This window comes from Lucilia sericata, unplaced genomic scaffold (genome assembly GCF_015586225.1).
Source record: "Lucilia sericata isolate MDLA Ls3-8-SP2 unplaced genomic scaffold, ASM1558622v1 Contig001439F_arrow, whole genome shotgun sequence".
Taxonomy (NCBI): Eukaryota; Metazoa; Arthropoda; class Insecta; order Diptera; family Calliphoridae; genus Lucilia; species Lucilia sericata.
In genome coordinates, this window is record NW_023995371.1 from 2,113 (window position 1) to 28,591 (window position 26,479).

At 28.1% G+C, this 26,479-nt stretch overlaps 1 protein-coding gene and 1 non-coding gene across 2 annotated transcripts in view; one reads left to right on the top strand and one right to left on the bottom strand.

Moving 5' to 3' along the window:
• The first annotated feature begins 5,030 nt into the window (after positions 1-5,030).
• Trnat-agu lies at positions 5,031-5,104 on the top strand. Its single transcript has one exon. It is a non-coding gene; the product is annotated as a tRNA-Thr (tRNA).
• Positions 5,105-13,788: 8,684 nt separating this feature from the next.
• Positions 13,789-26,479, bottom strand: part of LOC119611385 (myb-like protein P) — a 72,931-nt gene continuing 60,240 nt past the window's right edge. Inside the window, exon 2 of the mRNA XM_037966949.1 lies at positions 13,789-14,833. Within this exon, the coding sequence (XP_037822877.1) occupies positions 14,826-14,833 (8 nt within the window). The 3' untranslated portion in view covers positions 13,789-14,825. The remainder of the gene's footprint in view (positions 14,834-26,479) is intronic.

Here is a 26,479-nt window from a genome sequence, read left to right on the forward strand (position 1 = left end):
AATCAAGTTTGCAGTTTTTATTTTTGTAGGCATGTACATACATAAGTATGAGCATTTTTGTCTTCGACGTAAATTATGGAAGTTTCTTAACACACATTTTTGAAATTATTTACAATTCAAGTTCATTGTGATCATTTTCTTAAGCATAAACAAGTTACGGTCAATGTTTGGTTGGTTTACAATCCCTAGAGTTTTTTGGTTTTTATCCTTGTGTTATAATATGGAGACTTTTTTAAAAAAGTTATTTTATTTAAAATAAAATAAAAAATATTAAATTTAATTTTTGGTATTGAGGTTGAGATAATAAATTGTCATAAGTGAAACTTTAAGAAGACAGTATTAATGTAATAGAATTACTTGAACTTTGACTCGATTTTAAATCAGCAAGATGTCGTTACAAATGGCTTTGTTTGTAAACAATATGCATATGTATCAGTTGAACGATATTTTAAAAGAATTTCCAATGCGAATCCCTCATTTGCCCAAAATACTTTATTAAATCGTTTCTTTTAATGATTTTAGACCCAAGATATCCTATTATTTAGTATTTACCGTGTATTCTTTAATTAAACAAAGTTTATTTTCTACGATTCGCAGCCCACAATATTTCTGATTAGATTATTTTCCCACATGATGTTTTTTTTCTCTCTCTCTCATTTCAACTTTAAATACTATTTGCTTAATTTTTAAGTTTGTTTATTTAATGTTGTTTAAATACACCTTTAACCTTAACTTGATTAACGCTATTGAACATAATGAATGAAGTATTCGAAAAAACATGTTTAAATTTCTTCAGAAAATTATTAAACTAATGTAAAATTCTTGTTAAAAAAAAAAGTTATAACTAAACAATATTTATTTTTAGCATGTTAAAAAACAAAATTGTGTTAAATAATTTTGAACAAAAACCCCATTTAAAAATAATAAAAAGTAACAACAAATAATGTTTGAGTATAGGTCATGAACATGTTGGTTGAATATCATTTGGCGGGTGAAAAGGGAATTACTTGTCATTTGGTTTAATGACAAACAATACAACAATTTCCTAAAAATGTAAACAAAACTAAGAAACACTCAACCATGTCAAAGGTTGTGAATTTCACACGTTCCAAAGAAATGTGTAAACAATAACCCATGAAAAGGAGAAAATATCTCAGTTAAATAAGAAAATCATTAGAAAAAAATTTGTGGAAGTTTGAAAAATGAAAAGGCAAAAACAAAAATGTTAAATCATGTTTTTTTGAGATTTTTTTAAAATAAATATTGAACTTAAACACTTATTTTGTTGATCATTATCGTCTTTTAGAAATTAACTACTAAACGCCTCCTCTTGCATGTTATTTTCAGACTTATGTAGCAATTTCCTTGAGGTGTTAAGAGATATACAAAGTTAAGAAGGCGCTATATTACTAAATAAATATGTATTCATTCATCATTATCTTCATCAATGAAGTAAAACACACAATTCAAAAAAAAGTATATTCGGCTATAAGAAATCTTATATCCCCTTCACTTTAAGATTATTTAGTTATATAATCTAGCAACTTAGTATTTGAGTTGTAATATACACAAAATATTAAGAAATAATGGCTATTTTATATTATACTAGATTTCTTCTCGTGCTTCTCTACCCTTATCGATCATGATTCTAGGTTTAGTCGTTTAGAATGAGCGAGATATAGTCGTTTGTGAGAGGATTTTGTGGATTTCCTATAACAAAGTTCTCAGAAGCTTTTTTGACATTATAAGGCAATAATCTAGACCTTTCTAGAAGGGAATTTATATTTACCAAGTTCTGGGAGTCTTCGGAAAGTTGATTACACATAAGAATATATTTAAAGAGATAAATAGATCGGTCAAAAGCTATTTGTAGAAATTTTTAAGTAATTTCTATAGGAAAGTCGGTACAGATGTTGATCCATTGAAGATCAGGGTTGTTTAAAATAGTTGGAGTGTTTAGAATGCATGATTTAAACAAACTTAAATAAGATAATCTTAGAACGATCGCAATATGTACTATATTCTAGAATTTACATATAGAACGATAAACTTAACACTACCGAGTAGAGTAAAAAACAACAACAACAAATTATAATAACAAAACTATGAATGGTTTTTATAACTTGGCGCATACTTGTAAAAATCTAGTTTACAAATTTATATAGAAAACATACATTCAACAACAACAACAAATCGGAAAACTAGGGAAACAATAACATTTGAAATAAAAACAAAAACAACAACAACGACTGCTTATATTTATAAATATCAAGTACATTAGATCTTGTTACTCTAACCGAGAGAGAGAGTCATAAAGCAATAGCTCAAGTACATAAAGGAGGTGTCAGTCGGTACTTTCATTTTTTTGTTGTAATAATAATGTGTAATTAACATTTTTTACGATGCGGAGACTGTGTGTAATAAGAATTTGTTTTGTTTTGTTGTAATATGTTTAACGCATAAAATTTTATGGGTTTTTTTGTTTGTTTACTATTTTACTCGTTTATGTCATGTGTACTTGTGTTTTTTTTTCTTCTTCTTATAAACAATTTTAAGAATGGAAAAATATTTGATGCAACAAATATGGTACGATGACGTAGGTCAGGTGAAAAATTATAGTTTGTTTTTGCATTATTTATTATGTGTATGTGAAGTGGAATAATTTAAAATTGTTTGTTTTACACTTGAAAATTAAAGCGGAAAATTTGTTTGTTTGTTTGTCGGATTTACAAATACTTACTTACATATGCATATATTTAGAAATTTGATAATTTTTTTTTCTAATTCGATGAAAAAGGTTGCCACAAAACAAAGATTAAAATGTCCAAAAGCTATTTTTCAACTGCAGAAGTTTGCAATCTACTTAATGTGGCAGCATCTATGTTTAGTCCCTCTCTTTTTAAATATTCACTATCTATGTTTTTACTTTTATTTCTCTCTGCTATTTTAATATTTCAACAAATATCTGTTATTTACTAGTTCCTCTTTCTATTTCACTTACTGCTTTACATTAAGTCCGCTAGACTACAGACTAAATATAGAACAGAATGAACTAAATACTATACTATAGAGTAGACTATAGACTAGACTATGGACTAGATTATAGAGTATACTATAGAGTAGACTATAGACTAGACTATAGAGTAGACCATAGGGTAGACTATAGCGTAGACTATAGAGTAGTCTAGACTATAGACTGAACTAAAGACTTGAGTATAGACTAGACTATAGACTAGACTATAGACTAGACTATAGACTAGACTATAGACCAGACTATAGACTAGATTATAGACTAGACAATAGACTAGACTATAGACTAGACTATAGACTAGACTATAGACTAGACTATATACTAGACTATAGACTAGACTATAGACTAGACTATAGACTAGACTATAGACTAGACTATAGACTAGACTATAGACTAGACTATAGACTAGACTAGACTAGACTATAGACTAGACTATAGACTAGACTAGACTAGACTAGACTATAGACTAGACTATAGACTAGACTATAGACTAGACTATAGACTAGACTATAGACTAGACTATAGACTAGACTATAGACTAGACTATAGACTAGACTATAGACTAGACTATAGACTAGACTATAGACTAGACTATAGACTAGACTATAGACTAGACTATAGACTAGACTATAGACTAGACTATAGACTAGACTATAGACTAGACTATAGACTAGACTATAGACTAGACTATAGACTAGACTATAGACTAGACTATAGACTAGACTATAGACTAGACTATAGACTAGACTATAGACTAGACTATAGACTAGACTATAGACTATAGACTAGACTATAGACTAGACTATAGACAAGATTATAGACTAGACTATAGACTAGACTATAGACTAGACTATAGACTAGACTATAGACTAGACTATAGACTAGACTAGACTAGACTAGACTAGACTAGGCTATAGACTAGACTATAGACTAGACTATATACTAGACTATAGACTAGACTAGACTATAGACTAGACTATAGACTAGACTATAGACCAGACTATAGACTAGACTATAGACTAGACTATAGACTAGACTAGACTATAGACTATAGACTAGCCTATAGACTAGACTATAAACTAGACTTTAGACTAGACTATAGACTAGACTATAGACTAGACTATAGACTAGACTATAGACTAGACTATAGACTAGACTATAGACTAGACTATAGACTAGACTACAGACTAGACTATAGACCAGACTATAGACTAGATTATAGACTAGACAATAGACTAGACTATAGACTAGACTATAGACTAGACTATAGACTAGACTATAGACTAGACTATAGACTAGACTATAGACTAGACTATAGACTAGACTATAGACTAGACTATAGACTAGACTATAGACTAGACTATAGACTAGACTATAGACTAGACTATAGACTAGACTATAGACTAGACTATAGACTAGACTAGACTATAGACTAGACTATAGACTAGACTATAGACTAGACTATAGACTAGACTATAGACCAGACTATAGACTGGACTATAGACTAGACTATATATTAGACTTTAGACTAGACTATATATTAGACTTTAGACTAGACTATAGACTAGACTATTACTAGTCTATAGACTAAACTATAGACTAGACTATAGACTAGACTATAGACAAGACTATAGACTAGACTATTACTAGTCTATATATATCAAAAGTTTAAAATTTACTATAAAAATTACTAAAGTAATGAATTTTCAATGTCAGCTTGTTGATATAGCAAAAATACAACATTATTTGTTATTTGCAATTTCCAAAGACTGAAACTATGCTATTTTATTTAAAAATGAGAATTCTGCTGCTACAAATTGTATAATAAGCCAAATATGTATGTAAGGATGTATGTTTAATGTTTTTATTATTTTATTATTTTGTTGTTGTGATAACATAAATATTGTTGTGATTTATAAATAAAAAAATAGCACAGTAATGAAAATATACAAAATCAGCATGTTGCTATTTGAAACATTATTGCCACAAAATCCACAAGGGCGCCGTGGCTTAGTTGGTTAAAGCGCCTGTCTAGTAAACAGGAGATCGTGAGTTCGAATCTCGCCGGGGCCTACCAAAGTGGAAACAATTTTTTTTTATTTTTTCTTAATTATATTATTAAATTTTTTTAATTAAAAAATAATTAATTAACAAACTTTTTTGTTAAAAATTGTAGTTGTTGTTCAATTATTTTTAATAAACAATAACTTGTTAATATTTTGTTTAAACAACAAAATCTTATATATTGATTTAAATATTTCAACAATGAAATTTGTTTTTCACATATTTTTTAAACAACATGAGACAATGACAAATATAAAACCAAAAATAACAATAACAATAACAAAACAAATTAAAAGCAATTAGAAATCGAAAACAAACACAAAAACGAAGTAAATAAATTCATGAGATTAAAATCGATCTTGTGATTAAACTGTAAAAAGCAATTCACACTTGTGTTGTTCAGCATTTTGACGGAAATCTTTTAATTTCAGATACAAAACACAAACTGTCAATATTAGTATGTTTTAAAAACAAGAATCATTGGGGAGAAAGGGGGCGGGGGTTTAGGATTGATAACTCTACAAGAGTGTGTGACAGGTGTTAAATAAATTGTCTAATAAAAATCGGCTTTCATTATGAAAAATTTTATATTTTTATTTATTTTCAAAAAAGTGTGAACAGTTTTTTGTTTTTCTTTCTTTTAAATTTAGGTTGAAAAAATATTGGAAAATATAATTTTTTACACGTTTTCATTATAAATACTATTGATCTTTATTTTCATTTTGAATATGCCCATTTTATTTAGACATTTTTTCTATAAATTGCATTAAATTGTAGCAATCTAGATATCAATTAGGTTTTAATTTAATGGATTTTTTTCTCAGCTTATAAATAATGTATAAATTTTGTTAAACTTGCTAAAAGCTTTTTCATTTAAAAAGTTATTGACATACATATGCATAAAAAATATTGTTGTAAATTGATAAACATGTTCGTTCAACAATTAGATTGATTACGTTTTATATGCTTTAATAACATTTTTCGGCTGTAACGTACTATTTATGCTTGTTGCACTATGGGTTAATAATTAGAGTATTTAGATTAAAGTTGGTGTTATAATGTTTTTTTGTGAACAAGGTTATTTTTACTATTTAAGGTATTGGCAATTAAATAAAATTTGTATGTGTTTCATTTTTTTAAGCCAATTTTCATATTATTTCCATAATTCACAATAACTTGTTATGAATTATAGTTTCAAGTAGTTGACCTTTTTCCCACAAAAAAACAGAAATTATGTCAATAAAATTTCAATATTTATTTTATGGTCTCATCTGTTTAAAAGCCATATGTTTTTCCATTTTGTTTTATGGTGTCGATGAATTTAAAATATTAAAATCAAAAATAATTGATTGAATACAATTACCACTTCGTTAAAGTAATTTCATTGATGATAACCCCATCAGAATAATTGTAAAAAAAAACAATAATTATCATAAATCAATTTATAATAATGGATTTAAGCAATAAAATAATCGAAAAAAATATTAAAAATCTTAAGGCAATAGATATTTTATAAGAGTGAGTGTTTGGTATAACTTTTGATTGAGACACTGCTCAGATTCTTAGGGACGAAATGAAAGCGGAAACTCAGTCGTAAAGTACTTTCGAATATCATTCCTATAAATTGTAAAGTACTTTCGAACATCATTCCTATAAATTGGTTCAGTTTCCTTTTTTTTGCAAGTTTATTTTGATTTAGTTTATCTTCTAATTCGCCATATTGAATAAGAGAGAGAGAGAGAGAGACTGAAGTCCAGAACGTGTTTGCATACATACATTACTTTGTTCGATTGTGATAGGAAAGAGCTAGATCCAAAATTTAGAAACTTCTTGGCAACTGTTTGGATTCAAATGTCAAAAATCTTTCATAGTGAAAGAGAACAGAGGATAGAGAGTAACAAAAATCGTTTGATAATTGCAATTTTCTATATTCTCTGATCAGTCATGGAAAATGAAAAAAGGATTACTTCTTATGTGACTTATATATGGATTGAACAATTTTATTGACTTTTATCTTAGAACTAATAGAACGATTGACTATCTATTGACCTATTGATTGACCTAGTCTATTGACTAGTCTTTGGATCTTTGATCTAGTCTATAATTTAGCCAACAATCGTGTATATAGTATAATCTATAGTCTAGTCTAAAGTCTAGTATATAGTCTAGTATATAGTCTAGTCTATAGTCTAGTCTATAGTCTAGTCTATAGTCCAGTCTTTAGTATAAGGTCTAGTCTATATTTTAGTCTATAATCTACTCTATATTCTAGTCAATAGTTTAGCCTACAGTCTAGCCTATAGTCTATGAACTGATCGTTGTACTAGTCTATGGACTAGTCAACGCACTAATATATGGACTAGTTTAAGGACAAGTCTATAGAGTACCTATTGTTCGTACTATTCTATGGAATCGTACTAGTAGTCGTCTAGTAATTAGTCTACTATAGGGTATAGTATAATCTATAGACCCACCTATGAACTAATCTTCGTACTAGTCTATGGACTCGTACTTAATACCGAACAAAAATTTGACTCAGCTGATTAGCAAGTTAGTAATATAGGGACTAAATAAGGACTACTTACTTTTGGGGTGAACTACTTATTTTTGTTCTACGAGGCTAGAGAAATAACTAGTTACCAATAAACCTAGTTATTTTGGAATGATTTTTTATGTAGAAAATAAAAAAATAAATGCAAATGAACATTTTTCTGTTATAATTAAATCTAAAATGCCTCAACCAAAAACAAAACATAAATTCTTAAATATTTTCCATGTTTTTTATGAGTGTTTACTTTAGCTGAATTAATAATATTAAAAAATAACATAGAGATTATTTTATTAAAACACTAAAACATGGATGCCTCCCTCCCAAAATAAATTCACATACATTTCCAAAAGGTGGTCTTGCCTTTGACTGCGGCATCACCAGCGGTATGTGGTGCCTGAAAACACAACAATCATGTTGCACATGATGTTGCTGATGGGTGTGTGTAACTTAAATAAAACAAATTGTTTTTTAAATGAGTTGAAAATACTTGATACATTGATGTTAGAAATGAAAAAAAAGAATAAATTTTAAGATGTGCCTCATTTCCCGTTTCAAAAGAATTATGACCATTAATCGCATGATATTTCAGTTTTTTTGGAAAAGAAAATGAAAGTTTTTTTCCTGTGTTTTGTAACTTCTTAATAGGGGACCCTAATGTTAATTATAAAATGACAACTGGATAAAAAAAATAATGTTATAAAAATTTGTATGTATGTTTTGTATTAGTTAAACTAACAAGTGATAAATGATTAAATGTGTAAAAATGTACTCAAGTGTCAAAAGAAGTAATTTAACATCATAAAGTACAAGACACAACACTTTCTTCAACATCCCAGCGGAGGCTGTTTGTGGTATTTTCAGACATCTCTCATCTCATTATCATAACATGGCTACAAATGGACAATGTTGCATTTCTATTTTTTTTTTCTAGTTTCCCGTACAACCGCCTTTAACATGCATCATTAGCATTTCAAAATTATGCCGTTTACTTTTGCTCGCTGACTGCTGCTGCTGCCTACACCCAACTGGTGAAAATTCAACATGACACAAGAAGAAAATGAAAAGAAACAAAGAAAATAAAAACTAACACTGGTTGTTGGCGAGACTAATGATCGCGAAGCTGTTGATGATGATAATGTTAACGGTGGTGGTGTTGTTTGTGGAGATGATATTGTTTGGGGAGATCACTACATACTGTGTTTTTGATTTTCTTCTAATTCTAACAACAAAACACTGATCATCTAGTTTTTCTTTATTTTTTATTCTTAAACAACCATTCAAGCTTAAAACTTCTAATTGTTGAGACAACAAAAATGTTAATCCCATAAATTCTTACTTAATTTCATGTTTAAATTTGAATGTTTTTATAATTTTTTAACTGTGTTTGGTCACATTCTATAAGCGTAGATAGCTTAATTATAATTTGATGATCTTTTTTTTTATAATTTTTATTCTTTGTTTGAGCTTTCAACACCTGTCGTTCACTCAATTAGAAAAAAGAATAACTGAAATAAATATTTATTTTTTCACCTACAATTTGTTATGGTAGCGGCGCATGGTTCTTAGATTGACAGTAGGTTCTAGACGGCAGTAAATACACTGGGAAAAAGTTGTTGTTTTAAAGATTCTATCTAATCAATCTATTATACAAAACAATATTTGGAGCATTCAATCATCATTGTCCCCACTGATACATACGTATTTCGTTTACAGCTTTTCAAAATATAAAAATCTTAGATTTGAAAAGCTTTAAAGAGCTTGAAAGCTCTGTTGGTCAAAGAGTTCTAAATTTATGTTAGAGAACTGAAAATAAGACCAGAACTCCTGTCCTCATTATTCATAACTATAGTTCGCCATATTTTCTATTTCTATTCAAAAGCTCATGGCGAACAAATATCAGGAGGACCAATTTTCAAAAAGCCGGTACACAGAGGGAAAAAGAAATATACACGCCTGGTACCAAATTGACACCAAAGAGTTTATAATTTTTCAATACCATCTGATGTCAAAGTATATGCATACGTATGACAACAATATTGCTTGTTGTCATACGTTTGTAACATTTAGACAACGGATGTGTATAAAATTTATATTGTCGTACGTATGTATATACTTTGACAACGGATGTTATTGAAAAATTATAAACTCTTTGGTGTCAATTTGGTACCAGACGTGTATATTTCTTTTTCCCTCTGTGTAGAAGAGAAAGCTTACGACGGCTACTGTCTGTCAGATGCGGATAATACAAACTTTTCTTTTTACTCTTTTCTCTAAGTGTAACCTAATTTAGGCTAAATAAACTTTCATACTGAGTTTATCGTTGGATTTGAATAAGATGTTTAAGTTGTTCCCCCTATTGCGGTATACTGCCACAGATCTCTGACGAAAATATAAAGAAACTGAAGAGGTAAAAAGAGACATGGATTTCTTCTGATGATTCTATAGAGTTAGAGATGCTTTTGTTTTGATCTGCTTACACTAGTAGTATTTGTGTAGGTGTGTAGAAAGGTGCTAGATTGCTGTTTGTTCTTAAACACAATTAATGCCTCCATGTGTAAAATGATCATCATGCGGTTGTCGAGATTTTCGTTCGTTCTTTCATTCCATTTATTTGATTTTGATTCTTTTTTTTATGACACGCTGTGTAAAGATTATAATTTCTATTAAAGCTTTACTCTTCTACATTCCATTTACATAACATCTGTTTGGATTTGATTGTATTCGAGATATGGGAAATTATTTCATCACGTTTTGTCTTTTCTCTTTTGGAAACTATATTGTTGTATTGTTGAAAAAGTGTGACAAAACTTGAGAAAAATTTATTATAAACTTGATAATTATTTGCTTAAAACATATTTTAAGTGTAAAAGAATTTGATAAAATCTTAATTAGGTGTTAGAATTTCATTTAGAATTGATTTATGTAATAGGGGAGTAAGTTAAATAATTTCGAGGGGTGACATTAACAAGAGATCAGTTTAAGTAAATGTATAGAATTTTTGTAAGTGTAATTTATGTTGTTGTAATACATTTGATGTTGCTAAAGTTTTGAAATAGTTTGAAAAATATACCTCTGTAAAAGCTTTCTAAGTCCAACTTGGTTTAATACTATCTCATTTGGATCAAAATAGTGAATCATATTCTTAAAATTTCATATTTACTAACGTGCCCAGTAAAATATTTTCAAATTTAAGTAATAAGTAATGTAGTTATTTCATACTTTACTAGGTAATGAGTGGTGGTTATAAATAACATATGTTACTTTGTTTTGAATAGGATTTATAGCCAATTATCTTGAGCGTTTGTCTAATAATAAATTAGTTAGTAGTTCTAACCCTAGTGAAGTAGATATTTTGCTTTTAGTTGGCAGGGCCTTAACTTGAAAATTGTAAAATATATACATATTTTTATTAAATTTCGTTATGAAAACTTTTTATTTGAATTTTCATTTACTTTGTTTTTAATAAAATGATTTTTGCAAATCAAAATCGTTTCAACAAACCCTAACATTACAATAGACCCCCCAAAAAATAGTCTTCAAAATTACCAATATGCCTTCAAAAATTCGCCACGCACACTTGACTTTTTATTATTTTGTAATAAAAAAAAATGTCATAAAGTTTTTTTTTCGGTAATAAAACAGTATTGTTTTTGTCCAAAAGAAACATGTCAATTTAATATAGAAAAATTTGTTACGCTTAATAATTTAGAAATTACATCAATCTATAGTTGATTATTAGGCATAACTAATTTAAAACAAATTTTTCTATTGAAAAAATCCAATATTTTTACAACTTAACCTTTAAAGCTTAATTAAATGAAATATTTTTTTATATTGTTATTATTTGTAACAAATTTGTAATAAGAAAACATTTTAATAAAATATGTTTTTTGTCCTAAAATTTTTAATATAACATTCGCTGCGCTTTGGCAATAGAGTGGCCATATTTTTACACTTGAAAAAATTATATTGATGTTAGCAAACAAACGATTATGAGGTAGTTTAACTGAGGGGACTTTGAAAAAACACCCTTTTTGTGGCCTTAACATTTATAAGGGTGGGATTTTCCTGTGGTTAAAATATGTATGAGGAAATCCTGCATATACATATGTGAGGAAGGAAATCTATAATGAGCTGAATGTCAATTGCTTAAATTATGAAAGGCCCTGCACGTGGAAAAGCTAACCGACCCAATGCACTTAAGTGTTTAGGAGATATTTTCAATTATTACAAAGTTTTAATACTATTGTTAACAGACCTTATGTCAACACTCTTTTAAATCAAATAAACACACTTTTCCACCCTCTCTTCTCCCCTTTTTTCTCTTGTACAAAAAGGTACTTAAGATAAATCTTTAAATTGGAAGAAAAGGGAAATTGTTATTATAACTGACACTTGCCGGGAATTTCTATTAAAATTTGTTTATTGAATTTTTATCTAATTTCTAAGGAACTTTTATGATTTATAGAACTTTTTGTATATGTGTATAAAATGTGTTGGAAAAACTAATTAATTGCCTTAACACTTTCAACTTTTACTACTCACTCAACTCAACTCACTCGAAAATCTATAAATCTTTAAATTTTTTAAAAATAAATAATAATAATAAAAAAAATCATCTAATTAAAAACTCATAAAAATTAGGTTGTGAAAACTATAAAATTTATACAACAACAAATTAAAATAATACATTTTCTTTAAATTTTCTCACTTTCCATAGCTAGAACAAAGAAGAAATAAAACTTAATTAGTTTCTTAAAAAATTTGCATAAAAACAAATGTTAGGTTATGTTCTCTATCATTTCGTAAAGGCATAAACTTGTCAACAAACACCTTGGGACATCAAATTATATGTGAGTGAGTGTATATGTGTGTATGTCAGAAAACCGTTAAAAACATTTTAAAGATCAGTTTGTGGCAATTTCAAGATAAACTATATATGTATATATATTGTTTCTTAGTTTATTTGTCTAATTTGACACTTGTTGTTTGTTAATGAAAACAAAACAAATGTATTTGAGTACTTAGTGTTTTTGTGCTGTTTTAATTACTTTTCAATTGACCCCCCACCCGTTGTTTTGATGTGGAAATTGATTTATGGTTTGTTGAAGCTGAATCTGGTTTCGTTTTCTATACTGTAAATGAAAACTGCCACAGTATATATGTAAGTAGTTTGTTGCCTCTTTATTCTAAAAATAAATGTAAGACAAATTGTTTGGATAATTTGTCTACGATTTCCTATAAGTGTCTGTTGTATTTTCATTACAAATTCTTGAAATAATTTTTCTATTTAAGACACATTTTAATTTGCACATCTTTGTGTTTGGCTTGTTGTCTGTTGGTGTACGCCTTTGAAAATGGCGAATATTTGCTGTGACTGTTAAAATTCTTGGCTGATTTACGTCAAATTTTCTTTTATAAAAGGCGCCACCTTTTTGTTGTGTTTTTTCCCCTAGTTTTTTGTAATGGTCTTGATTTTGATTAGCTTTTCTAGTGGGGGGAAATTATATTAAAACGATATCATAGATTCTAGATAATAAAATAATAATGTTAAATGATGATCTCAATACTTATGAGTTAATCTGTCTTTCTTTATAATTTTGCTTAACAAATCTATTTGAATCATTAAAACCGTTACATTGTTTGTGATTTGTTTCCCAGGCTTAATTTAAATTTCAATTTCAACACTAATATTAACTAATTGTCTTTAATAAGCCAAACATGTTGTGAATTTTTTATTAAAACTTTAACAAATTAAAACAAAACAAATAAACCTGTGTCATTTATTAAATATAAATTTATAGTGATTTATAAGTTTACATACCTACTCACAAACGTCTCTACCTCTACAAACATACATATTAGTTTTAAATAAAAAAAAGATTTATAAAAAAATAAATAATGAAAAAACAAAAACTTTATCAATTCATGTCATATATTTTATTCATATATTATTTCGAACAAATTCTTGTCAACACTAAGTAAATCAATCAGCTGTACGTATGAGTTTACAAAAAATATGGCAGGAATTTCAATTTTTGATTTCATTAGTCAATTGATTGATTTGTTTATAAAAATACTGACATTTTAATTATAATTATTTCATGCAAATATCATAAATGTCTTGGGATTTTTTTTTGGTTAATGTAAAGAAATTGTAAATAATAATAAAATTTTGAGTACTTTTTTTGGAACTTTATGTTAAAAGCACGTTTATATTGTTTACAAATGGTTAAAAATAATTTAAAATTCTTTGTTTATCATTTAAAGTGGGATAACAGTCTGGTAACCTATAAATAAAACAACTGAACTTTCAGCGTGTAAGCAATTCTTAGTGAATTGCAGTGTCAAAAGTTAAAGCTAATTTAGCGGTTTTAGCAACATAGTAGCGGTCCATACTGGGAAATTTTTGTTGAGAAACCTTTTCTTAATTCTCTTTCAAAGATTCCTTTATGTCTACACATAGAAACTTTTGTTTCAGAAACTACGTATTAATTGCATTGATTTGTTTTTGTACGAATGAAAATTGCGATCTGTAGTTTGATTACAAGGTTTACAAGCCCTATTCAGGGGCTCAGTTGTATGGGGGCTAGGTGAAATAATGAATCGATCTTAACCATTTTCAATAGGCTTTGTCCCTGGGACAATAGAAGATCATGTACCAAATTTCATTGAATTATCTTCAAAATTGCGACCTGTAGTTTGATTAAAGGTCTACATGGACGGACGGACATAGCTAAATCGACTCAGAAAATGATTCTAAGCCGATTGGTATACTTTAAGGTGGGTATAGGACTAATATTATTGTGCGTTACAAACATCAGCACAAACCAAACCAAAACAAACCAATATACCCTCCCCACTAAAGTGGTGTAGGGTATAACAAGTCTCTGAGTACGAGAAACTTCCTACCACGAGAGAGATGTATGATATTTCTTTCTCTTTCCCTCACACACAAAATCAAAAGTTTCCCAAAAAAAGTTTGCTTGTGTAGACGGGCAGTTAGTAATATAAACAAAAGACTTCGACTTCCATCGTGTTAACAATTCTTAGTGAATTGCAGTGTTTTAAGCTAAAGCTAATTTAGCGGTTTTGTTTGCAACATTTAAAGGGTTTCCACTTACTTATTAAACTTTAGCTTACTCTTTAAGAAAATGTTTAAACATCTGTTTTACGATTTTACTTACCTAAAAAGATAAAGAGAAAAAATATAAAAATTAGTTACAAATATTAAAAAATCAAATATAATTAATAAATTCTTAAGATAAAATTTATTCATTAAAGAAAATCAAGAGTAATAAAAAACAGTTTAAGCCCATATTTTATAGACACTCAAGAAAATAAGTGAAAGTTCATAAAAAAACACACACACACTAATGATGTAATTAATTTAAATAATATTCTTAAAGCAATAACAACAAATTATTAAGCCCATAAACACATTGTACAACAACACTTCTCTTCGATATAAAAATAAACTAAAATTCATTCATTATAAATTAAAATATCTACTGAAAATTTTATGTTTTACATGAAATAAAGCCGCTCTAGAGAACGAAATAAATGTTTAACTTAAGCATTAAATGATTTTCTAGTAATTTTCTAACACGCACAAACAAATATTTAAAAAAAAATGTTTAAATAATTTAAGCGCCTTTTAAGTTAACACCCCCTCTGACCACCAAGTACAATTGGTTAAAACAACAGATCCATAGCCAGAGGAAATTGATTGCGTGTTTCGAAGCCAAGAGTCTAGAGAGAGGAGCGTGAAGTTTTTTTTGTTAAAGGCGTTTCATGATAATTTGAAAATTTAAAACTGTGATGAATTTTAAAATATTTGTTAAGACATAATAAAAGCTTAAAGTTTTTCTTGTGAAAACTTGTTTCAGTTTGGTGTTTTTTTTTTCTCTCCTTGTGATATGCAAATGAATATTCAATTAATTTTCGAACATATCAATGAAATGTTAGTTTAAAATGGAAAAAAAAAAATTCAAGTTTTCCTTAAGTCTATAGTTTTCCGTCTAACGTTACGTATTTACATATTTCCAAGCAAAGTTGATGATTATAATTCATGTACATTGGCTATTTACAAAGAGGCGTTGATTCACTTAAAATGCAATTTTTAAGATTTTTTTCTCTTATGTATGTATATGGGTCCCATCATTGAATTATGATCTTTAGAAGCACAGATCATGATGCTGTTGATAGTGGTGAGAGGAAGGAAATTATTTGTTTAAATTTATGGCTTAATATTTTTGAATATAAAATTAAAACAAAAAAAGTGAAATTATTACATTTAGAAAGGTGTTATTGTTATGTTACAAACAATTATTTTAATTGTTTATTAAAAAGGAAATAGTTATACAATTATGACTTTTGTCAATTTTTATTTAAGTTTCTTACTGTTTTAACCATAAATAACAATTTAATTTAAGCCGGCTTATGACAATACCGGCATTTTTTGACATATCTTACTCTGTTAAAATTGTAGTAATTTATTTAATAATAAATTCTTCAAAAGCTGACCACAAAAAAAACTGCTCAATAGCAAACAAGTTTTTGAAAAAAATGCAGCATAAATTTAAAAAAATATTTATAACATTTAATATCTTGTATACATATGTGCTATATATAAAACAGCAACAAAAATAACAATTTATTTACGGAAAATATTATTAATAGCTTTTATCATATTTATTAACGTCTGCCACAAATTTTCAATTAAATCATAAAGTGATATGAATATTAAAGTAAGAAATAAAATAAAAAAAAAGAAAAACTTGGCAACCTCTATAACACACTTAATGTTGACAGTTCTCTCTTTTTGTCTCACTCTTTGGTAATAACTGTGATAACTTGTAACAGACATTTATGAATAGAAAAATCTATGTAAATATGTAAGTTTTTTTTTCTATGATTTATTGAAAAAAGAAATCACACATCAATATCTTAGCAATGATTTAATGTCTATATACTTTTATTAATCAAAAAGTATATATATAATCTCTATAATACTACAACCATTTTCACACCAACTGTGTGTGTTTGTGTACTAACTTTGTAAACAAATGCAGTGTTGCAAAAAAAGGTATGTTACTTTTTTAATTACTTTGCATACAACACACACTTTATATATAGCAACAACTAACGGTTAAAGTAACAATATTTTTTTTACTAGACTACTTGCTTCATGTAATATTATTAAGAGCCACCACGGGTAATTCCGGCCTTAGTTTGTCAAAACTGTCAATAGAGTTATGCGTTCATATGAGCATTGCAAAACCAAAAGAAAGTAGCAAAAATGAAAAAATCTCTACAAAAAAAAACTAACATAAAACTGTAAACAAATTGCAAATTCATGTAGTATTTTTATGTTTTTATTTTATTTTACTACTTTTGGGATTTATCCCATTTGTTGTGGTCTCTTGTTAAAAAAAATATATGAAAAATGTATAGAAAATGTTGTCAGCAAATGCGTAACAAATTGAAATTTTAATGTTTACAATATTTTCTTTCTACCGGTGTTGCATCTTCCTCTGCTTCTTCTTTAGCTAGTTCTTCTATTTTATCATTTTGGCCGTCTAGTCTAGTTTAACTGGTCATCATTTTGCTGCTAGTTTCGCATGACTATTATTAATTACTTAAGTTGTTTTTTGTTTTTGTTTTTTTCTATATTTTGTTTATTATTTATCATTAATATTTTTCTATACATACAATATGTTATTTGTAATTGATTTAGTTTAAAAATGTAACTAAATATTAATAAATGTCAAATTTGAATAGTTATTTATCATGAAATCTTTGTTAAACTAATTGTTAAAAGTGAAATAAATTTCACTAGAAGAGAAAAAAAAAACAAAGTGATTTATTTGCTAAACATGTTTTAGAAAATGTAAATTTTTTGAATATAGATTTACAAAACAATAAAAATTCCGGCATCTTTATCAATTCTTTAAATTCGCCATATTGAAAATTAGAAACCCTTGAAATCAAACCTAAACTGAACTAAAAACCTTCGCAAATACAACGTTTTTCTACATTATATTAATGATTTTGTTCTTAAAATCAGTCCAATTATCGGTGTCATTGTATTAACGAAAAATGTTTCATTAATTTTAAAATATTTTCGTTAATATAATGAAATAATGTTATTAATATAGAATATATGTAACGTTAGTATATGTTTTTACAATGTAAAATATCATTAAACCAATTATACCATTTACATAATAAATCTTTTTCAATAATAATATGAAAAAAATGTATTAATGTTTTAATAGTATAACGACATGTTTCGTTGATGTTAAGAAACTTTATCATATATGCAATGAACGTTGACATTGTGTTAGTGACATTGCTTCACTAATATAATTATTTCTAACATTAATGGAACGAAGTTCTTACATTTCAGCAATGAATTGTTTCATTGATTCTAAAAACTACTACAAAGAAGATGAAGATGACAATTTCTAGCATTAGTGGAACGAAATTTTTACATTTCAACAATGCATGATTTTCCATATGTGGCAACATCAAAGATGTTAACTTAGTGCTTTTTAGCTGTAATTTTAGTGCTTTTAAAGAATTTCGACCCGATAATATATTGAGTCAATGCTTGCCTAAAATAAAAGTTGTGTAAACTTTTCCGTTATAAAATTTTCCAGCAATTTTAAAGGAAATATTTCATTATTCTAAAAACTACTATAAATAAGATGAACTGTTCTTCTCTGTTTTTCATTTCTTTGACAATCCCAGACATTCTATAAAAGTCAGAAAAACTGTCGTCCTATATCTGGACTAAGGATCTGAGACTTAACCCTGGTAATCTCAATCATGTTATGGTTCGTAATTTAGACGTCTAAGCAATTTCCATATGTCTGTATGTCTTTTGAAATCAATTTTCTGAATTTGCCAGACACATGCTTTCATATTAGCAAAATTCCGCAACAAATTAGTTCTTAGACACAAGAAGTTTAGGGCTGAAATCAGGGATGGAAACAATTTATGAGTAAAACTTTGATTCTTGGGGACATTTAAATGAAAAATTTTAAAGAAAATAAAATTTAAACAAAATATTATAACAATTTTTTTGTTTAATAATTGTTAGTGAAATTCGAGTAACTCTATAAATTGTTCAATATTGAAATTTCGCCATATTGAAGAAGACAGTGACATTCAACTATTAGTATTCTCCTTCTATTGCCTAACTTAACAATTCGTTTTCTAACTTAAATGATTCCTCTAAACTGAATTAATTAGACATTCATTTTAATGTTAAGAAAGTTATTTTCTTTTTATTCTGATACAAAAATTTTAATGGACAAATTATTCTTAACTATCACTATAAACTTGTTAAATAAATGTTTTAGTTTATTTGACGGTAAATTATTCAATTAAACTTTCTCTATTTCTCTTACTTTATACAGTTCTTAAAATAACAATAAAATTTATTACTATCAATAAAAATTTATTACTGTGCACCAATTGTACATTAACACTTACAAACATTTCTAATTTTTCCATAGAATTTTCGATTAATTTAAAGCTAGATTTATTAAAAAATATTAGAAAAAAACTGAAACTGTCAAAAATGACAGTTTTGTTCTATGAAACGTACGAGTAAATTTGTAATCAAAACAAAAACAAATAGTTAACAGTACATACATACATACTGAACTATGGAACGAACTCTCGGCGAAAAACAAAATCAAAACAAACAGAAGACGAAAAATAAAACAAGTGCACATCATCATAATGATATATGAAGCGCGAAATTTTTGTTTAATAGCCACAACAACAGCAACAAAAACAAATATTAAACAAAAATAAAATTCAACAAGTTTAAAATTATTATGTGTGTTTGGCTGTATGTGTGTATTTATAAATATATTTTTGTGTTTTGTTGTTGTTGGCGTTGGTTTTTTGCTTTATATTATTTTTTTTTTGCATGTGCGATCAATGAGCCACTGACCTAAGACAACATGGTTTGCATTGCGATTAACACTGCGATTACGTTGAAAATTCAGACAAAATTATAACAAAAACAAAACAAAAATTAAATGCACATACAATTGACTTAAAAAAATTTTAATGTGGATTTTATACATGTTTTCTAGAAACATAAGATTCTTTCAGCTTTAGCACTTTTTACAGCAAAAAAAAGTTTCCATTTTTACTGCAGTTTTAAGTATCATTTCAATTTGCAGTTCTAATACAATTCAGTTAATTCTTAACTAAAATGTTTTAATTTCTTGTAATTGCTTGTACTTCCTCAAATGTATTAGAAATGCATAAATAAATTAAAAAAGAAAATGAAATGCATAGTGTTTTATTAGTTTTTCTTCTGTCTTTCTGTTTTGTTTTTTTTTGCGTTAATAAGACAATGACAATGTTTATGAAAGTTTTCAAATAGATAGACAGACGACGACTTAATTTATTGTTAAAAGTTTTGAAATTAATTGCTGTGCAAAACATTTTAATGCTTATTTATACACTTTACTTAAGTGGAAAAAAGTAGAGGAGAATGGCTCCGATTAAAAAGAAAATAGATTAATGTTAAAATAAAAGGCTGGTAACTCTATTTTTTTTAAAGAATAAATAAGACAGAGTTGTTAAAATGAAAACTTGGTCATTTTAAATATTCCATGACCGATCTCCTCAAGTTTGAGGCTAAAAAAGACATGAAATTTCAAAGTCTACAATCTACAAAATTTAAAAGTCTGAATAAATATTAATCGAGAAGATATCAAATGATCGATAGAGTTGCTTTAGTAGATCGGTAAGCCGAAAAAAGAACTGAAATTTTAAAGTCGTAGTGTTCAGATCTAGTTTTCGAAGCGCTTTACGTGAACACCCGCCATCTGTCAAACAAGCCGAGACTTTGTTCTTAACCACAGTGACACAGTCCCGCCTACCCCTACATTCATCCCGTACCATATACAATTAACACGAACTCATTTCCAACGCAACAAACGTCTTCGGCAACAGCACCGAACTTATCCCGAAATATTGACATTATCTTACATTATCAGTCTTTTAACCGCCAACTAACTAACTGACCAGCCAGAACATAGTCCTGCGGGTAACTGACCAGCCGTAGTACCAAATTATGTGGTTCTTTGGTTAGACCCCATGTCAAATCATACCAAGGACTAGCCGAGGAGTGAAGTGACATCACCAGTTTATAGACCCGGCAGACTAGAGGTAGTGGTAGCACTTCTTTGCCCCCGGATTGCATTACACCAAGATGGGATCTATCATTAAGGAAACATGCCCGGGGGCACAAATAGATGATCATAAAAATATGTGTAAATATAAATCTAGAGATAGCAATAGATCGTTAGGAAGTTTTATTGATAGATCGAAAAAAGTTTTACATCGGCCCTAAAGTCGTTCATTCATTTAAATTAATCTTGTGAAAAATATAGATCTATGTTTTAAAGCTCACTTGATGATCATCGGTCAGATAGGACAGCGGTTAAACGAGAGTGAAAATTTAATTCTGGACTTGTTTTATTCGTATGTTATTCATGTATGAACGTACATACATACATGCGTACGTGCGAAAACTCTTAAGAGAGCTGTTTACTTAACACTGCTCTAGAAGAGCAGGACTATTAAGAAAAAGAAAAACTTGCTTCTCAATCACTTTCTTCTCATTTCTTATTACATATACGGTTAAAATATGGTTCTCATTTAGCAACAAATTCTTCCAAAATCAAAATTGATCTCTAAAATTGAAGTTTTCTATTCGGCAATCTTCCCCCTTTTCAAAAGTGTTTTACATGTGACATTTCTTTTTAAACCCCGTTAAAATAACTAGTAGAAAGAAAATAAATTTCAAATTAACCATAGACCTTATTTACAGTTTTTTTTCTTTTAAAGCTTGACAATCACGAGGAAGAAGGAATACTACATATACTATGCAGTTAAAGGCAAGCAAGATAGACAGACACTATCAACAAAATGACACTCACTTGTCTGACGATAAGTCATAGAGAGTTATCACTTGTCATCAGACTGTTGCAGTAGTAGTTGTGCTGTTGTTGTTATTGTTTGCAAAGTTTTCAGCAGAGGTTGTAGGTGGGTTGATTGGATGGTTCAGTGGTTCGTAGCAAAGTTTTGAATATGTAAATACAAGTAAAAGTGCTGTGTGTTCACTGAGGATTAAATAATAAATCCACGTGCTACTGTACACATTAACTAGAGCGTAGTGAAAATGCAACAACTGTAATGTATGGCATTACTTTGTATGTACATAATTGTATTAACGACCTTTGCAATCTAGTGCTTGCTGGTTATTTTGCAAGGGGGGATGTAAACAATTAAGAAACTATTTAATGAAAAATACAAATGATTTGTTGTTTTAAATATTATATTGTGGATAGAGAGACACCCTGGTATATTGAAAAAAACACTATTTTTCTGATTTAATAGTATTTAAATAACAAACGATATGTGTGATCTTTTAACACTATTTGTAGTTTTCCGCCCTGTTTCACCTTCTTGTTTACATATCATTTGTAGTTTTCAAAGAAAAAATAACAAAATCAGATGTTCACAATGCTGTATAAAACATGAAATTACATATGTAGTGACAAAAATAAATGAAAATTTAGTACATTTCTTAAAATAGCTCCAAAAAGAGAGAGGAGTTTGACACTGCAAGTTCCTGGATGTCAAAATGTACTCGTGCCATGTCGTTTCTAGTTGTAAACAAGCGCCTAGACATTTGTATTTCCCTTTCCCTTACTTGACATTAACACTCACACAAAACAACAAAAATATTATGGTGTTGACAACCACAAATAACAACAACAACAAAAATAACTTGAACATATTGACAACAATGTGTAATTTTTATTTGGGGATTTTCTTTGGTTTCTTTTCTTAAAACCGGCAATATTGTTATTTTGTTTAAAAAAATACATACAATTTAAATAGTAATTTATTTTTATATCTTCAAAAATACTATGTTTGGGTGTATTTTTGTCTTTGATATTCAAGTACAAGTCTTAAATTTTCTTTATTGCCACACAATTTAAGGAAAGAAAAAAAAAAACAAATTTGAAATTTATTACAAAAAATGATTTCTTTTGTAGCCAACCGCCTGGTAGTAGTTGAATTAAAATATTCAAATTAGTTTTTTGAAATCTTTACGATTACAAACTATTTTCAGAATCCCTATAAATTAAAGTTAATTTTATTTATTTAGAAAAAGTGAAAACAAAACAAAAGTTAAAAACAAGTTTACTTTAACTTTATATTTTTCCTTTAGGCGACAGCACTATTTTAACAACCTTTAATTTCACACTTGCCACTTAATGCCACCAAGAGCCAAGTAAACAATCCACTAACAACTTACTAAACTTCAGACATAACTTGCCAACCTAACAACCAACCAACCAGCCAACCATTATTATCAACTTCATTCATCCTCTTCGGCGGACAGACAAAGTCCGTCCGTCTCCCATCATTTTGAAAAGTATGAAAAGAGGAACGTGTATCATCTTTGTTTGTTTTGAATTGTTGGAAAATAAATGTGAAATGGTTGACAGTTGTAATATGTAGTTGTGACATATTTAGTGCTGTCATAAAATTACAATGTATATTTAAGTGTCGCATTAAATTGAGATAATAGCATATGAAATGGACTAAATTTTAATGTGTGGTTTAAGTGAGAATGAAAGAATAAAACTGCTGAGAAATTTCACAAAAGAGTTTAATGAATTTCCAAAGCGAAGATTTTTTAGACAAATTTCTAAAGTTGTCGTTACAGGAATTGCTATTTAAAGCGTTATTTTTTGTTATAAACGGTTTTAAGAAACCTGAGCAGTGTTGGCAATTTAGTGCTTTGCTCTCAAGACTTTGATAATCCAAAAAGTCATATATTGTAATCCGGAAGTAACAAGTTTTACCTTTTAAGTTTCCGCACCCTCATATTTCCTTCTGACACGAGTACGATTCTCTTTATACACCCTATATTCTACATTCTTATTAGATTCTAAGACGATCTAGCCATCTCCGTCTGTCATTATGTTGATTTTAGCGCTCGAGCAAGATTTAGGGCTTTTTGATAGTACAAAGGTCAGTCACATGACAAGTTTTGTCTTTCAAGTTTCAATACACTCATTCCTCTTTACTTATACACTCATACATGTTTATATATTTCTAAACCCTTATTAGATTCTAAGAACATCTGGACATGTCGGTCCGTCTGTATAGGATTCGATTGTAAGGTTCAAAAGGGTTAAAATTTTCCTTAAATATTTTCTTTATAGAAGGTTTGTTTGGTATTGAAAATGGACAATACCGGTACACGATTACTATTAAAATATTCTAAGTCCTTATTTGAATCTCGGTATATCTAGACATGTCTGTTGAAAAAAGTTAGGACCCGAACGAAAGAGGCTAATTTCCTCAAATATTTTCTATACATAAGGTTTGTTTGATATTGAAAATGGACAACACCGGTACACGATTACTCCTAAAAGATTTAAAATCCTTATTAGATTCTCGGAAGATCTAGCCATAACCGTCCGTCTGTATGTTAGAAAAAGTGTAGGATCCAAACAAAAGAGGCTAAGGGTCGAAATTTTTCTCAAATATTTTCTATACATAAGGTTGAAAATGGGTAATGATTTCTCCAGTTAGGTTCTAAGTCCTTATTAAAGGACTTAGTTATTTGAATCTCGGTATATCTAGACATATCTGTCCGTCTGTATGTTTGAAAAAGTGTAGGATCCAAACGAAAGAGGCTAAGGGTCGAAATTTTCCTCAAATATTTTCTATACATAAGGTTGAAAATGGGTAATGATTTTTCCAGTTAGGTTCTAAGTCCTTATTAAAATCTAAAAAGATCTAGCCACGTCAGTCCGTACGTCCGTCTGTCTGTCTGTTGAAAAATGTTACATAATCGAGTTTCGCTAAATGTGAATCTGACCTCAGAATTTCTCCATCTCATAAGGTTTCTTCGCTCTGTTATAACGCCTCAAATATGGCCACTAGTTAAATTTGTTAAAACTTTAGGACATAATAACTCACTGATATGATAAAGAAATTGTGTTCCGATTCAGTCTAACTGAATCTTTTAGAATTGTTTATTTTGGTCTCTTCTGGGTTTCGGCTTTTTCGAATTTTGTTGGCTTGTGTAATTTACGATAAAATTTACAAAAACTGTATGATATTAGAGCGTTACTTATGCTAAATATGTTTTAAAGTCGTTTAAAATCTGTAATATTCAATTACATATTACAGTGACATCTTTATTGGGGATTTATTAATGTATTACTTAAGATCTTTAAGTTTTTTATAAATTCAAAAAATTAAAAAACCATTTTTAAGTCCGGTACATAAAATTTTATGATAATTACCACGATCTTGTTACTCCCTCTACCCCCACTGACATTGACAATTTATGAGTTTCGATTATTAAAACTGCTGGTCAACATAATTTTTCTATATTTACCCCAAATAAATAAGTGTAAATATTTCCAATTAAAATGTTCTTACTAAATTGTCTCGAAGAAAAAAGAAAAAAATAAACTCCAGCAGAACTTAATTGAGACGACCCATGGAGAAAAACTTGATAAATTTTGACAATATTTTTTTTTTTTTGTTTTTCTTCTCAAAAGAAACTATTGTTTTGTCAACAAATAAATAAGCTGCAGTGAATAAAATAAGCTTTTTTTCCAACACAATACAATCATTAAAAATTACGTAGACAAATAAAAAAACTTATGATTTTATTTTTTTTGACAAGATATGAATCCACACAAAGAGCCACTTAGTAATAAACTTATTAAGTTTTAAATAAATGGGGAAACTATAAATGCAACCAGAACCGATTTTATGAATATCAACAAAAACAAAACAAAAAAAAATTCCTAAATTTTTTATGTTAATAAGACGGTAAAACTTGTTTGATTTTTGAGATTTTGGGGCCGCTGTAAATCTAGAGACCAGAGTTAAAAGCTATTTAAGTTTTATTAATAAAATTGTTATAATCCAGTTTGTAAATAAAATTTATTAAAATATATTTTTCATTTAATAAAAATTTAACAATTTTTTTTATGTTAAAAATATGTTAAGTCATAATTTGGTTGGTATCGAGTCAGAAAACAGTAGATATTTTTTTTATATATAAAAAATTATAATTTTTAATAGAGAAAGTCGTGACTTGTGGTAACTGTCATATAGTGAATTTATAACAAGTTCAATATTTGCTGGAAAACTATTTCGAAAATGAATTTTTTTTTATTAATTTTCAACAAAAATATTAAAATTTATTATCATAATGAATTAATGTGCCAGATTGGGCATTTAATAAAATCTATTAACAGAAAAATGTTAAGATAACATGCTGTTATTTCATAAGCTGGTAATAATTTTTAGGAAAATAGCACAAAGTCTTTTGACATATACATAGATATAAAATTAAAAATAAATAAATAAAATATATTCTAAAGAACACAACTATTAAGATTTTTCCCATAAACTTGTTAAGTTTATGGTGTTGGTTTTACACTCTTTACATGGGTTTCAAATTTTTACGATTTCACTTTGTTTGAAACAAAAATTTATGTTGATTTTTATTCTTTCGTCTAATATAAAGTATTTGCCATTTGATCTTGCTATTAAATTTATTATTTTATTTAGAAATATGATAGTTTTTTTTGTGGGTTGTGAACATATGTATTTTAGAAACTTTATTAGAATATTGAACTTTATATCAGTTAGAATTTATTGGAAAAATTCTTAATTTGAATGTTTTATTTAAGAATCTTAACACCTTTGTTACTTAATTTAGCTTTAGTGGGTCAAGTTCCGAATTT